Source organism: Lepisosteus platostomus, chromosome 1 (assembly GCF_059453375.1).
Source record: "Lepisosteus platostomus isolate fLepPlt1 chromosome 1, fLepPlt1.hap1, whole genome shotgun sequence".
NCBI lineage: Eukaryota > Metazoa > Chordata > Actinopteri > Semionotiformes > Lepisosteidae > Lepisosteus > Lepisosteus platostomus.
In genome coordinates, this window is record NC_142611.1 from 45,438,753 (window position 1) to 45,454,352 (window position 15,600).

The window sequence follows — 15,600 nt, forward strand, 5'->3', positions numbered from 1 at the left end:
AGTAATTTAATTTTGGGACACATGATTTTTTAACTGTGAACTGTAGTATGTTTGAAAGGGCATTGGAATAAATGCAAAAATAAATTCATAGCAAAGTGCTGGAGATATCCCAGGAAACGGAACTGTATTGTTACAGTACATTGTATTTTTCAAATTAATAGGACATATCCAGGTAGTACCAAAAATTGGAAATAAACTCTATAATAATGGAATAATTTATGTTGTACTAAGATCAGGTATTATTGCTCTCAGGGTATAGAAATAATTTGGAGAGACAAAGAATTTGATGATTTTTTTTCTTTCATTTCATTTTCTTTTTTTTTTTTAGTCTCACCAGTTTCTTATGTTCTTTTGAGATGGCCAACAAATGCCTTCTGGAGAGACACATTTACATACAGATTTAGTGGATGTTACTTTCAGACTGAATGTTAAGATTTTCAGAGATGAGACTATTGGATATCCAATTATTGTCAAGTTGAGGTCATGTGGTTTTGTGGGCTTGTATTCATTGTTGACTATTGTGTCTTTCCCCGTGTTTGTTTAAATGAGCTGAAAAGCAGGCTACCTATACTATTTAATTATAATGATCAACATCCTTTGTAGATTGAAATGTTGAGCATTTTATATGTCTGATGAGATAATAAAAATATGTTTAGAGCAAATAATCAAGAGTTCAGGCAGACACACAGATATTTGCAATTGATAAAATATGTTGAAAATGTACAGTGTGTGCATGGGGTTTTCAACACCCAAAATTCTCATTATAAGATTGGCAGTGCAAGGAAACAAAGAACTTCTACAAATCAAGACACACAATTCCCTGGAGTGAAGTCAAATTTATAAAAGGAACTGGGTTCCTTTACTTCTGTAAGCACACAAAAATAAAGTTATATTTTTCTTCAACAAAGCAAAAGGAATTCCTTGAAGCACATTTGAGTTTCCACAGAAATAATCTGAAATTGAAAACACCTGGCACTATGTGATGGAGACAGGACAGCATGAAACTATTGCACATCTGCCAGAATTAAGAAGAAAAGAAAATGCAAATCTTATGCTCACTAAAAACAAACCACAGAAAAATGTCATTGATGGCCTCTTAAACATGAAGGAGTGCCAAGACAGTTTCCTTTATTATGTTTTTCTTCAGTTAAATGTCACTGTTTTGCTGCAATATATCATATTAAAAACTAATAATAAGAATAAAAGGTACAAAATATACAATATGCATAAGAGAATGTTAGTGTTCAAAAATGATAATAAAAGATCAAAATGTATAATCGTTTTGCTGATTTGCTTAACATATGGGCTGATAAGCATATTGAGATGAATCTAGAGGGTTGTCTCAGAAACAAACATGTTTTTAATTAGATAGAACTTTTCTCAACTGTTGCACACTTCAGATATTAACACTCATTTTACTACATGGAGAGCAGGAATGAGCTGGGGTGAGATCAGAGGGACATCTATATGAAAATAAAAGCCTAAGGTATAGTCAGTTTGGAAATAAAAAGTTATTTCTTTCTTACCTTTACTTTGAACAAACAATTGCAGTAATGAACATACAAAGAGCATAAAATACTACATATTTAGATTTATAGATTAGATTAGAAGATCGTGATAAAGTTCTTCAGATTAATTCTAAGATCACAGACATTAAACATTCAATGCAATGCATGTGTTTTGATTAAGAAGTTGTTAATAGAAAAACAAAATATACAGTAAAGGGGTTAATGTTCCAATTGAAATGCGGTACTATAACTAGTGGAGTATATCTCTACTAAAACAACTTATTTTCCTAATTTATATCAATGATCTACATTCTAGTATACTTTTGGTGTAGAAAGCTTTCAATCAATAGCAAAATAGGATGATTAGGAAATTCTGTATAAACTGGAAAGGAAATTATAAAAGGGTGGGTAAACACATGGCGGATGCCATTTAATGTACACTTATTGTAAGTGAAGAGTATAATACAGATGTAGCAAAAACATAGTAAGCCATAAATTTAAAATGGTACTTGAAGCTGCTTATGAAACTTATCTAGGCATCTGTGTTACAGATGATCTGTGATCACCTACATATTCTATACAGTTTGAGGAAAAACAAAAAAGATTAACAGAATTTGAGGTCATATAGTTAATACAGTGTGCAGTTAATATAGTATAATTGAAACAGAGAAATGTTATTATTACAATGGATTCATGGGACTCTAATAATATTTTGTATATTTTAGATGACTGCATTACAAAATATATTTCTGTTCTGGTATCAGTAAATAGAACACCAACTGGATTCACTTCTAGTCTTAAAGGTGAATGCCAAACTAACAGGTTAAAACAATCTTTTGTATCATTAATAGAGAAGACTATGAGTGAAGCTGAATAAAGTATTCAACATCCTCAATGTTTTTGACAAGGTCAACCCTACGGATGTCTACAGAATCAGTGAAACATGAACACAAATGGAAACAAAGGAGAGATGCATGTAAAACTGACAACATAAAATACTTTTTTACAAAAAAACATCTGGGACTCTGGAACAAGGTACAGTTTGTTGATTCTTATTTCGTGACATGGGTGGATGTGATCCCCTGCTAATAAAAATCAAATGGGTTAAATCTAATATCCTCATGTCTGTAACCTTTCTTATTTTCCCAGACTAGTATGAGATTGAACAAGAATTTGTTTTTTTACAGATTTTATCCTTATACAGTACATTATTCCTATTTCAGGTTTCAGAATCCTTTTCAAAACATTTTTAATGTAATATGTAATCAAAGCACAGGCAACTGTAACACGTTTCAAATTAAACGAAAATTATAATAATTCACTGTAAACCTATATAAAGCACAACATTATATGAGTTGTCTGTGTCTATCTAGCACCTGTTAGAGGTATTCAGTTGTTCACTTGAAAAGGGTGGAACGCACTGTTTTAAAAAGTATTGGTTACTAATTTGGTATAAAAGAGCTGACATCTGATAGCTGAGTTCTAATAATAGGAAAATTGTTGAGGATGTCATTATACAGTACATTGCAAAAGAAGTTATCGGGTTTCTCTGTAACATATGTTAGATGCAAAATTACTGGCTTTCAATTTCTGTTTTTTTAAGATTTTTGTAAGTCATTTAAAAACATACAATTTACAAATAGAAATGTGAAATATGAATATTTTCCTTTAAATACAATTCTCTAATCATGTTGTCTTTAAAATTCTCTCTGAGCATCACTTACACAACATAAAGGCATCCAAAAATCCTGTGGGATTTCAGTGTGGATTCAGTAATTATTCTGTATTGTGATTGGGATTCAAATACAGAAACCCAGAGCAAACACATGCAAGACAACTCTACTAATTAATTTGGCTTAAGGTGTATGGCCACTGAGCCCTGTTACACTTAAATTAGTGTATTTCAGTTCAGTATGTGTAAAGTAAGCTTGGACAATGTGTTCATATTTCAGAATATCATTATATAATCAGAAACAGACAGTACTGAGTTTGTGTTCAGTAACAGCATTTTAATTTTCAAAATTATACCACCCATATTTTACTTATCTCTGACTCATATAAGAGTTCAGTTGTTGTTTTCACTTTTCAGAATGCAATTTCAATTTCATTCGACGTGAGGTGGGGCTGGACCATATGCTTAGGTGGGTTTCCTCCAGATCCTCTGGTTTCCTCCCACAGTACAAAGAAATACTGGTAGTTTAATTGGCTTCTTTATTAGGGTCTCGGAAGTTTAATTCTTATTATGGTATACAGTACGTGTGTGTGTGTGTGTTTGTGTCTGTGTGTTCCCTGCAATGGACTGGCATCTCATCCACGGTGTACCCTGCTCTGTAACCAATGCGGCTCCAGTTCCCCCGTAACACTGTATTGGATAAAGCAGTTAGATACTGGAATGATGAGATGGAGCTGTAACAGTTGGATGGCACTTAATTTCATTGACAGTCTTTTTCTGAGCAACACGCCTCTTGGCCTGGTCATCATCTACTTAAATAAAAGCTTATTAAATGCACATTCTGTCTTGATTTTACTGTCAAGACGACCTGGATCATGAGGCAGCATTAAGAATGATTCTTGCCAGACAGTCATAAAACATGACAAATGCTTGGCTTAAATTAAACTAAAATGAGCATGTAAGCACATATCCCCTGGTTTAACTCTCTTGTATTAGCTCCCTGTGGATTTCTGAATAAAATTCAAAATACTGCTGCTCACCTTTAATGGTTTGGCTCCTGTCCTGACTATATCAGTGAACTACCAATCTCCCTGTACACCTACATGTTGTTTGTGATCTTTGGACTCTGGCATTCTTTCAGTTCCAAAAATGAGGCTCAGGGCCCTTGGAGACCATGATTTGTGTTCTGTTGATTCAGGACTGTGGAAAAATCTCCTTACCCAAATTAAATCCTGCAAGTCAGTCAGCACTTTCAAATCCTGACTTAAAGCTCACTTTTATATATCAGCATTTAATTATTTTTAACTTACTTAGATAAAATTATCTTCATTGTTTATGCCTTTGTCTTGTGATATTCAAAGTGCCTTTGAAGTGTTATGTCATGAAAGAACCTATATAAAATATATAATTATATATCACTGTTTATTTGGAACTACTGTAGAAGCAGTCAAGAGGATGGCCTGGTACATGAGATCTTCTGATGTCAGCCTTGTTGAGCATGGCATAGCAAAGCAACCCAGGACCAAATGGGGCTCAAGGATGTCTATAACTAAATATGAACTCTAAAAATGTTTATGCTATGTGTTTTCTGGGATGTTAATATGCTTTTTTTTCAACTAATCATGGTCAATCACCAGAATTGACTCCTTATTCTATTCATATCTGACCATAGTTTTCTCAGACCTTTGTGAGGTGGCATTTTCTATCATTAACAATTAATGAATTGATGTCTTTTTTTATTAAATGTGGATTTTCTTTAAGATAATAAACTAAAGGACTTTTTAACCTGAAAATACATTGCTGTAACATGCATATTATACTTATCATTATATCAATTCAAATGAAAAATGTCATATTTAATCATTTAAACTGTTTGCATTTTTGGTTCACTGATTTGGTTCCAAAGGAGTTCCTAAAAAGCTCAATAAAGAATATAAATGTTGCGACAAATTGTAAAGCCATTTACCTGTACCAAACCAGCATTACAAAACAGAGAACAAGTACATTTTATCTCCTAAAATATTTTAGTTCTACACGTGTCATAAAGCAATAAACTTTGCTTGTTACTGAAAGTAGTGAAAGTTGGTCAGCAGATGAATAACAATGAGCATTGTTGAGGGCTCTGAGGGGCCACACAATTGAATAGCTCTGTTGAGTCTAAGATCCGCGGGAGCTAATTGAATGAATGATAATGAGACAGACAAGGCAGCAGATGCTCGCGTGCCTTTACAACACCAGTCCTAACGACGCATTCCACCAACACAAACTTTTGAGTGATGTTCTGGCACCCTGCAGTTGGTCTGAACCTCATCTCGGCTACGTTCCACCTGCTAGATCTATTGTTAGAAGGCACCCCTTCATTTTAATAACAAACTTCAATGCCCTTGTTTACAATGACTTTATTGCACCAGGACAGGAATACTACGTCTTTCGAAGGGCTAACTGATGCTGTAACAGTCTACATGTCAAGTTCTTGGCAACTTTTTCTAAAAGCAAATGCGATATACCGAACGTCTGATATCCAGATTAAGAATGTTTTGCTGTGTTAATTGCCATTATGTAATGCATATGGTAACCCTACTAGTATTTGATGTTGTCAGACCCTTCCATAATCATCGTGCCCAAGTTGTTGAATATTCTATAAAAAGTTAGGTTTCGTACATCCGAAATTAAATTTTCTCATAAATCAACATTGTATTGGTGTTTATCCTAATGTAAATTAAATCATTAGAAAAAATAAAAGCTAGGATATGTTTTATCATGGCTTTTTAAGGGGAATTTGTAAAACTAATTTACCTATGCTCTAAACCTAAAACTATACACACAAATGCGTTAAAAAGTTTAATCGAGGGGAAAAAAATCAATGTTTTAAGAACAAACAGAAAAACGTATTTGCTAACACAAGCCTGTTTGAAAAATGTTTATTAATTAGTCACTGCATCTGTAATTCCTTTTTGAATGAACTTATTGAGACCCCAAAAGTGCTCAGTAAACATTCTTTTCACTATTTCAGGGTGTGAACACAGAAAATCGATGGTCTCTTTCAGAAGGAACCATGTCTAAATTTATTACGTCTGCATCTGCTTTCAGAACGTCTGAAGTTATTTTCTCTTTTTTTTTTCACCAGCGGACAATGTTCTTGAAATACCCTGTCTAACTTGTTTAAACCCACATTGATTTCAACTTCTTGTGCCAGGAATGTGATCAGCACCTAGTTCGTATAGCAGTAATTGCATTACTGCTTTGAGCTTGCTCTACGCTTTGGAGTAAAGATGCAAAAGAACCAGACCATCGGCCCGTATCTAACTTTATTAAATCTCATCATAGATAGCTCCTGGTTCTCAGAGCTACTAACGTTTTAGTAGCTCTGTGTAACGTTGTGAAGTATGAAAAGTATATTCAAAGCGAATAAAGTTCGCGTTCGTGACAAGATCTGAGAGGCTGATGGGCAAAAAACGATCCGACTGAGTTGCCGTATTGTAAAATTATACCATACTAAATGTGAATCCAGCTTCACATTTCTAAAATATAAATGGAACCTGAAAAGAAACGTTTTCCACATCTAGAGAGTTTGTATTGCAAGCGATACTTTATTCACATGTGTTTTTTCTCAGTAACCTGTCAGGGTTATGTCACGTTATTTTACGTTTTTACAGGCTACACTGTAAAACAAATATTCAGTAAAATTGTTCTGTTCTGTAGTAATCATCTGGATAAACGTGCAAAGTAGATAACAACAAAGATCGCTTTATTGGCCATTACATCCTATAATGACTAAAGTAAAGATATCATTCATTTATATCAGCACAAGCAAGCATGGCTCATGCTAAATTCTGTTTGGGGAGATAAGTTGAACATAATGGTTGAAAAACACTTGCACTCAATAATGATACCTCTTAAAAGGTCTTAATTGAATTGATCTCATCGTGCTAGTGACAAATCATAATGACGAACTATCAGCTCTTAGCAGTGTGTAAATAAGGAATTTTGCGAAAAGAACAGAAGGTAAATAAGTAGGCTGTTAGAAAATAAAACGTCCCAGACATTTTAGCATTATGCGCTTTACTTCTGATATTTTTAGTCATCTAACAAGTATCGTTTTATATTTATAGTAAAGAAAAACAAATCAATGTAACATAAACTGAAATCCTCTGTAATTGAATGTTATGGCTCCAAGGGAAAGAGCTGTGCATTTAAGGCCAAACATATTTGCTTTGGAATAAAAAAAATCACTTAAGACGTTGGTGCTGTGAAGTAAAAAGCTTTGAAAGTTTCCTAACAGGAGGGTGCTTTCGGGGCAGCGTAGCTTTCCTTTTCACTTGGAAACACTCACGTGCCAGAGGGGAAAGCACAAAGAGGAACCTATATTAAGGCAACGTAGCTGCACGTGTGGTTCTTCGCACTTCTTTTGTGTTCCTTAAGTCTGTCATGTCAAAGGGGGTGAAATAGGAAAAGTCAGTTACTGTACTCTGTTTTAACGATACACGCACCCGTTTTTTAGACACAGCCGTTATAATGAATGGGTAGGAAAGAGTTTAGTGTATATTTAGTACTTCTTGATTTTCACAGTAGGCTATAAAACATAATGAGCTAATGCAGAAGCAGGGCTGCTGCACAGCTGACGTCACATAAAAAAACTTGCTTTTGGTAGATCTACCCTCCTGAACAAAGTACAAAAGACAAAAAAGATCTGGATGACATATGGTATAGAGGATTGATTCTCTCCAACGGGACTATCAATAAAAAATAAATCCTGTTAATTTCAGGTTATGACACTAAATGCGGGTTAAAGTAAGCAATTTCTTTCAATTATGAGATGAAAAGAAGTTGCTGTTGGAGTTTACAAAAATGTTTTGGGAAGATTTATAAACGCTCTTGGAAAGCAGAGCGTGAACTAATGGAATTAGATTATCTCTGAATCACGATCTCAATGGGCACTAATTCCCCATTGGTGTTTTAAAGGGGGTTTGCTCAGAGCTGAATTGATGTAATTATTGGGTTGGATTGTTGGAGACCCACGCCAGATGGCCATGGGTTTCTAAAGCCCCAGTTGCTCATGTTTGCTTTTTAAGTCTGCATATAGGATGCTAATTCAGGGATCAGAAATCTGAAAGAGCTCCAAAGTTGTAAAACAGTATTATTCATGGGGACAGAATGTTCATCGGCGTGACCCAGTACTAAATACATTCATTAGAACGGATTCTTTTCACTACGATTAGTAACACGGCTGGATTCAGATAGAGGAGACAATGGCATGTAAAACGCATGTGAAATGTTAGAAAGGGGGAAAAAAGAGAGAGGAGTTCATGCCGCGATTTTGTTTTTCATTTTTACACTGGAATCGTCTTAGTGGATTCTCAGTTTCTCTCACACAACACAAGCAAGATCAAGAGAGAAAAGGAAAGCTGGGACTGAATGGTCTGGTCTGAACGATGTGCCAGAGAGCATATACGATTTTTTTTACACATCTTGAAAATGACCAACATCCAAAATGTTTCCCCAAACCTTCTGAAATACTCCTTTAGAAATGTTTTCCACATCAATGGTAATTCAGATGTAGCCATTAACATCGAAATTAGGTAAGGTAAAGCAAGTTATCCATTTATACTTGTTGCGCCTTGGTTTAATACATCACACACTGAAGCGCCACGACCCACTTTAAAGAAAGTTAGCCGCTTTTAAAGTTTCAAAACGATTGCCTTCATGCACATAATTTATTCGCATGAGATATTCTCAACTTGAACGAGTTAATAAAAAGCCATTAAACATGATTCCTGTTTTTCTCTTTTTGAACGCACCCACCCTTAACAACAACATTCTAACATTATCATGGAAATAACTTGTCGCACAACACAAAGACAACAACAGCGATAATAATAATAATAATAATAATAATAATAATAATAATAATAATAATCTAGATTGTGTTAAACCCTAAAAATTTCACAGGGACTATGAGTAGACGTCATTGGCGTAGACATCATTAAAGAACAAGGGAAAATCTCCAAAATAAAAGTTTGTCTTGAGCAATTTGTTTCAGCTTTTGTTCAGGCACGCTCTGAGAAAGTGAATTCAAAAAGGCGGGGTCTGGTCCTGTAGTCCTTTGTAAATCAATAGCTGCTCTGTTTTGAGTGGTCTTCGGGAGGCTATAGGGGCAGCACTTGATTTGGGTAGCGCCGTGAGTGTGTTGAAGAAAAGCTGCAGTTTTAGATTGGGGCGGGCTATCTGGGACAGTCAGTCTGCAGAAAATCATCACAGAAGGCAGGAGTTCTCTGCTGGGCGAACACGAACTGTAGTTGTTCTTCTTACGGATGCTTATGTGGATGCGTGTGCAACAGATCTGTCTACGCGAGCAATACTTTTCATAGAGAAGTTAAAATGTTTTTACATCAATAACACTTCAACGACCAAGCCTACGACCAAGTGTTTCATCTATAGGCTTCATTCTGTAAATCAGGGCGTTGTGCTACAGCAGAAGTTTAATTCGACTGGAAAAAAGAATCGTATGGCAAAATATTAAGATTTTTTTAGAGAACGAACTTTCAAAACCTGGTGGAATTAATATGTTCGAGGCTTAATACAGTTTTTCAAACCCTTTTTTCCCCCCGGGAGATATAAGCCTGTTGGAGATGATTTCCAAAATGAATTGCAGGAGGGGGAACGTATGTTTTTGCTTCTTATTTCTGAAACTACTTTTGGTGATCACGTTAACTCAGCATGTTTCAGGTAAGACGTTGAAGTATAAAGTGTATGAAGAACAGAAAGTAGGGACAGTAATTGCAAGACTTAAAGAAGATGTGTCTGATGTGCTATCGAAACTACCCAGTGACATTTCTTTGCGGTTCCGAGCTATGCAAAGGGGGAGCACGTCTCTGCTTTCTGTTCGTGAAGAAGACGGGGAAATCAGCATTGGGGCAAAAATTGACCGGGAACAGTTGTGTGAAAAAAACCTAAATTGTTCAATTGAGTTTGATGTTATTACTCTACCGACGGAACACTTACAGTTATTTCATATCGAAGTGGATGTGCTGGACATTAACGATAACTCACCACAGTTCTCTCGGTCCATTATTGCCATTGATATATCAGAAAGTGCAGCCGTGGGAACAAGAATCCCTTTGGACAGCGCTACAGATCCAGATGTTGCTGAAAACTCCCTTCACACTTACTCCTTGTCCCAAAATAACTATTTTACTATTGATGTGCGAACAAGGACTGATGGGGCCAAATACGCAGAGCTTGTTGTTGTTAGAGAATTAGACAGGGAAGTACAATCAAGCTATGAACTTCAGCTTATGGCTTCTGATAAAGGGGTTCCTCCCAAATCTGGCTCAACTCTTCTTAAAATTAGCATTTCAGATTCAAATGACAACAGCCCTCTTTTTGAAGAGCAATCTTATGTTATTAATCTACAAGAGAATTCACCTCTGGGATCTCTACTAATCGACCTCAATGCAACTGATCCAGATGAGGGCACTAATGGGAAAGTTGTCTATTCATTCAGTAGTCATGTGTCTCCAAAAATACTAGAAACTTTTAAAATCAATCCAGAAAATGGCCACCTAACTCTTTCAAAGCCAGTTGACTATGAAGCTTCTAATTCATATGAGATTGATGTTCAAGCTCAAGATCTGGGACCCAATTCAATTCCAGCTCACTGTAAGATTATTATTAAAGTGGTTGATGTCAATGATAATAAACCAGAGATTAATATTAATTTAATGACCCAGGGAAATGAAGAAGTGGCCTATATTTCCGAGGCAGCTCCCAAAGACACGTTTGTGGCTCTTATTAGAGTTGAAGACAAAGACTCAGGTTTGAATGGAGAAGTTATATGCAAGCTTCATGGTCATGGTCATTTTAAACTTCAAAAGACTCATGAAAAAAATTACATGATTCTAACTAATGCTTCCTTAGACAGAGAAAAGAGGTCTGAATACAGCCTGACAGTTATAGCAGAAGACAAAGGTATTCCAAGCCTCTCTACAATTAAACATTTTACTGTACAAGTTCAGGATGAGAATGACAATCCACCACATTTTGAGAAGAACAGATATGAAATTTTTAAGTCTGAAAACAATTCTCCTGGAGCCTATCTTACATCAGTGATGGCAAGTGATCCTGATCTTGGAGAGAATGGACAGGTTACCTACACAATTTTGGACACCTTTGTCTTGGGTAGCTCCATCACTACATATGTTACAATAGATCCATCTAATGGAGCCATCTATGCTCTCAGGAGTTTTGATCATGAAGATATCAGTAGAATTGTGTTTGTTGTGCAAGCAAGAGATGGAGGTGGCCACCAGCTCATTAGCAATACAACTGTGGTACTCACTATTTTAGATGAAAATGATAATCCACCAGTAATTGTTGTGCCACAGCTCCGTAACCATACTGCTGAAATATCTATCCCTAAATATGCTGATGTTGGACACTTAGTTACTGCTATTAGAGCAACAGATAGAGATACTGGTGTGAATTCTGAGTTAACGTGTCTTATTGTATCAGGCAATGAAGACAGTATCTTCACCATGGACCCAAAGAAATGTGAGATATATACCAATGTTAGCATGGAAGACATTCCATATGAAGAAATTGAAATTACAGTTGTAGTTCAAGATAAAGGAGCTACAAAGCTCAGTGCCAAAGCAGTTCTGAAGTGTATTTTATATGAAAACACGGACAATCACTTCCAGCCAGCACCAACAGCCAGCAGCCAGCCTTCACTTGATGTATCAATGATTATTATTATTTCCTTGGGAGCTATTTGTGCAGTTCTGCTGGTCATTATGGTAATGTTTGCCACCAGGTGCAATAGAGAAAAGAAAGACACAAGATCTTATAACTGCAGGGTCGCTGAATCCACTTACCAAAATCACCCCAAGAAGCCCTCCAGACAGATTCATAAAGGAGACATCACTTTAGTGCCAACTGTGAATGGCACATTGCCAATCAGGTCTCATCACAGATCACCTTCATCGTCACCAACCATGGAGAGGGGTCAGATGAGTAGCAGGCAGAGCCATCACAGTCGACAGTCATTGAACAGCCTGGTGACCATATCTTCCAACCATATTCCAGAGAATTTCTCCCTAGACCTTGCTCACACCACCCCACCAGTTGAGGTAAGAAATCATTATTAAAACTTTTAGACTAATTTATAATATATATATGTGTACATTTGTATATCACTTATAAATATAAAAGACAGGTTTTGAAAACATCACATTTTGATGTTTTTGTCTGCTCTCAAGTAACGTGTTTTTTTTTTCCTTTAAAAATCTCTGCTGGCAGTTGTGTAAAAGCCCACGATAAAATTCCTTTTTTTAATGAATGGACAGTTAATATTTTTTTTTAATTGTTATTAACATTTAACATTTAACATTTTCATTTGCATTAGTTTTCATACTCATTTTTCTCACTGTTTTGCATAACAAATTCATTCATTATTGTTTGTCATTTGTTCCATTAGTATTTATTTATTTTTATTTATTTATTTTTAATATAGCAAGTCTCACAGCTTCTGTCCATGCTTCATCAGGGCCAGTACCAGCCAAGACCAAGTTTCCGTGGGAATAAATATTCAAGAAGCTACAGGTAATCATTATATAAGTTAATGAAATAGAATGTTTTAATTTAAACAGTTTTTACAGGCTAGAGGCAAAACAACAATAACACATAAGGAGAATAAGAAAACAATGCTCCTTCAGCTACTTACTGTATACTGCATGATGTGAATATATCTACAGCCAAGTCACAGAATTCTTGTTTCTGTTAGTTGTATATTTGACAGGAGTAATGGATAATGGACGCAATTTTTTTAAAGTCTGCTGTTACATTATAATTAATACTGAAAGTAACCAAACTAAACAAAGAATGCTGAAATTATATTATGTGTTGTCAACACTTGTAGAAATGAATGTTTGTTGTTTGTTTTCTTTGTTTCTAAACTGAGTAATCTTTGAATATACAGACCAGTCAACTAAAGGATTAGTTGCCTTTCGAATCCAACTTTTAATTTGTGACTCATTGTAACTTTATATTTCAGTATATAACACTGTAATATGTCAAATTCAGAAAAGGAAAGCAGTTGCATTTTATATACATTATTTTTTAATCTTTCAGATATGCTCTTCAGGATATGGATAAGTTCAGTCTAAAGGACAGTGGTCGGGGAGACAGTGAAGCAGGAGACAGTGACTATGACTTGGGAAGAGAGTCTCCCATAGACAGACTTCTGGGTGAAGGATTTAGTGATCTTTTCCTAACAGAGGGGCATCACAGACTTCATCCAGGTATGGTTAACAATGTAGAAACTTTCAGGTTGTTAAAGTATTCTTCTAGTTTTTATTCCATGTGTTTAAAAAATAAATTCACTGAACTCATCAATGATTATTAATTATAATTATAAACCCATTGAAAGTAAAATGGTTCTCAATTTAATCACAATAATGGAAGATTAGGCTATATTCTTCCATTTTATTGGATTATAATTTCAAAAAGTTCTTCAGACAATTTGGACTATGTTTACAATCATTGTGGTTATTGATTTACAAGAAATAACACTCAAGAAAATAGTGGACTTACTTTTTAGCAGGTTTTCTTTTAAATAGCAGTTCTATTATACAGGCTTTTGACTAGCACACTTTCTTTGAAGGTCACAGATCTTATCTTTCATTGTATGGTATGCTTTTCAAATAAGACGTTGTTTTTAAACCTATTTGCTTCAAATAAAGCCAAATACGATTTTATTGAAGCAGAATTATTTATAAAACTTGATATAAGTGAAAAAAAAGTTTCATTGACTTGTGTTCTTGGTTGCCATACATTTATAGAAGTTTACACAATTTTACTATAGATAACAAAATAGTCAGTACACAAGTAATGAAAAACTGGAAAGGTCACGTATGGCTAAGAATAGCATTTTTGATGATTTGAGAAAGTTCTTAGATGGTTTGTGAGTTTTGAGTCATATTGGTACCCATTTTTGCACAGCCATGAAGCTATGCACAGAAGAATGCCGTGTTCTCGGGCACTCGGACCAGTGCTGGATGCCTCCATTACCCTCTCCAGCTTCATCTGACTATAGGAACAACATGTTTATTCCTGGAGAGGACCCTCAGCAGCCACCACTGGAAGAAGATCAGCAGTCAATAGATTCCAGTGACCGGAAAAAGAGCTTTTCCACCTTTGGCAAAGACTCAAATAGCAGTGGTGAAGAAGCAGCAGGTGACCTTTGCAGCACTTCTCTCCTCTCTGAAATGAACACGGTCTTCCAGCGCTTGTTGCCTCCATCACTGGACTCTTATGTGGAGTGCAATGAAGTGGAGAGAACAAACTCTCTAGAACGTAGGAAGGGACATTTGCCAGGAAAGTCTTTAACATACCCTCAGGGGGTGGCAGCCTGGGCAGCTAATACCCATTTCCAAAATCCAGGAAGTAGTATCGGGCCAACTCAAGTGAATCACATGAGTTCTCAGCCCCCCTTTAAATGGCTGCCAGCCATGGAGGAAATCCCAGAAAACTATGAAGAGGATGACTTTGATAATGTCCTCAACCAGCTTCAGGTGAATCGTAGTGACAGTAGGCATGAAATAATGGATGCCAGTGAGCTGGTTGCTGAAATAAACAAACTTTTACAAGATGTTCGGCAGAGCTAAGACATGGGAATGGACCCTTTTTATTTTTTCCATATTAATGGAAATGAAGAAAGCAAAGAGAAATTATCATTTAGTTGCATTTATAATGTAAATGTGTCTTTGAACGCTAATTATTTGAATATGTTGTATTTTATTGTTCGGTACACAGTGTACACAATGTGGGTGTAATTATCTTTGTATTTTAAAAATACATTTGTACTCTTTATATTTATATATGTATATATATACAGTAATTATTCAAAAGTCTATTTTTATATTATTAATGCATGTTGTAAGCAAATTTTGAAAATGTCTGAAAATATGAATTTAAATAGTTCTTTTTTTATTTTTTTCTGCAAATTTAAAATATTTAAGGGGCACAATTCTTTGTAATGTGACGTGGGTGGGTGGAGGAAGATGTCCAATGTTTGATAATTTGTTTAATAAAAACATTCAAACTTGTGAACAAAATTCAGTGAGGATTGAGTCCTGTTGTAATGAAAGTACAAAATATGCATTTGGTAATATCAGTGGTGTGAAAGTGATCACCATTTCTTGACACAAATATAAGTTTTAGAAGGAATTAATCAATGCGAATTTAAAATGTATTAATTGCATATATAGCACTTATAATTTCAAAGGTTCCAAAAGCACTTAACATACTGTATGGAAATCTTAATTCACTACTGAAATGGTACACCCAACATCCCCATTACATGGCATGTCTCGCCATTTGAATTAAAGGGGAACTTTAGGGTGACTAGATTGTGCAACAGTA

At 35.3% G+C, this 15,600-nt stretch overlaps 1 protein-coding gene across 2 annotated transcripts; it reads left to right on the forward strand.

The window, feature by feature from the left end:
- Positions 1-9,297: 9,297 nt before the first annotated feature.
- Positions 9,298-15,293, forward strand: pcdh18a (protocadherin 18a). Of its 2 annotated transcripts, none has more exons than XM_088630216.1 (4): positions 9,298-12,308; positions 12,725-12,780; positions 13,309-13,478; positions 14,179-15,293. In XM_088630216.1, the coding sequence occupies exons 1-4, from the start codon at positions 9,810-9,812 to the stop codon at positions 14,841-14,843; spliced, it is 3,390 nt and encodes a 1,129-aa protein (XP_088486342.1). In that variant the 5' UTR covers positions 9,298-9,809; the 3' UTR covers positions 14,844-15,293. The 2 variants fall into 2 exon arrangements, with proteins under 2 accessions (XP_088486342.1, XP_088486333.1); XM_088630207.1 differs by having other exon boundaries at positions 9,299-12,308; positions 12,692-12,780.
- The last annotated feature ends 307 nt before the right edge of the window (positions 15,294-15,600 follow it).

What these genes read in the sequence shown, in the direction of transcription:
- pcdh18a (XM_088630207.1), top strand. Translation starts at nt 9,810, where the DNA reads ATGATTTCCAAAATGAATTGCAGGAGGGGGAACGTATGTTTTTGCTTC. An exon ending in AAATATTCAAGAAGCTACAG is followed by an intron (nt 12,781 to 13,308) that starts GTAATCATTATA and finishes TTAATCTTTCAG; the next exon opens with ATATGCTCTTCAGGATATGG. An exon ending in GCATCACAGACTTCATCCAG is followed by an intron (nt 13,479 to 14,178) that starts GTATGGTTAACA and finishes ATTTTTGCACAG; the next exon opens with CCATGAAGCTATGCACAGAA.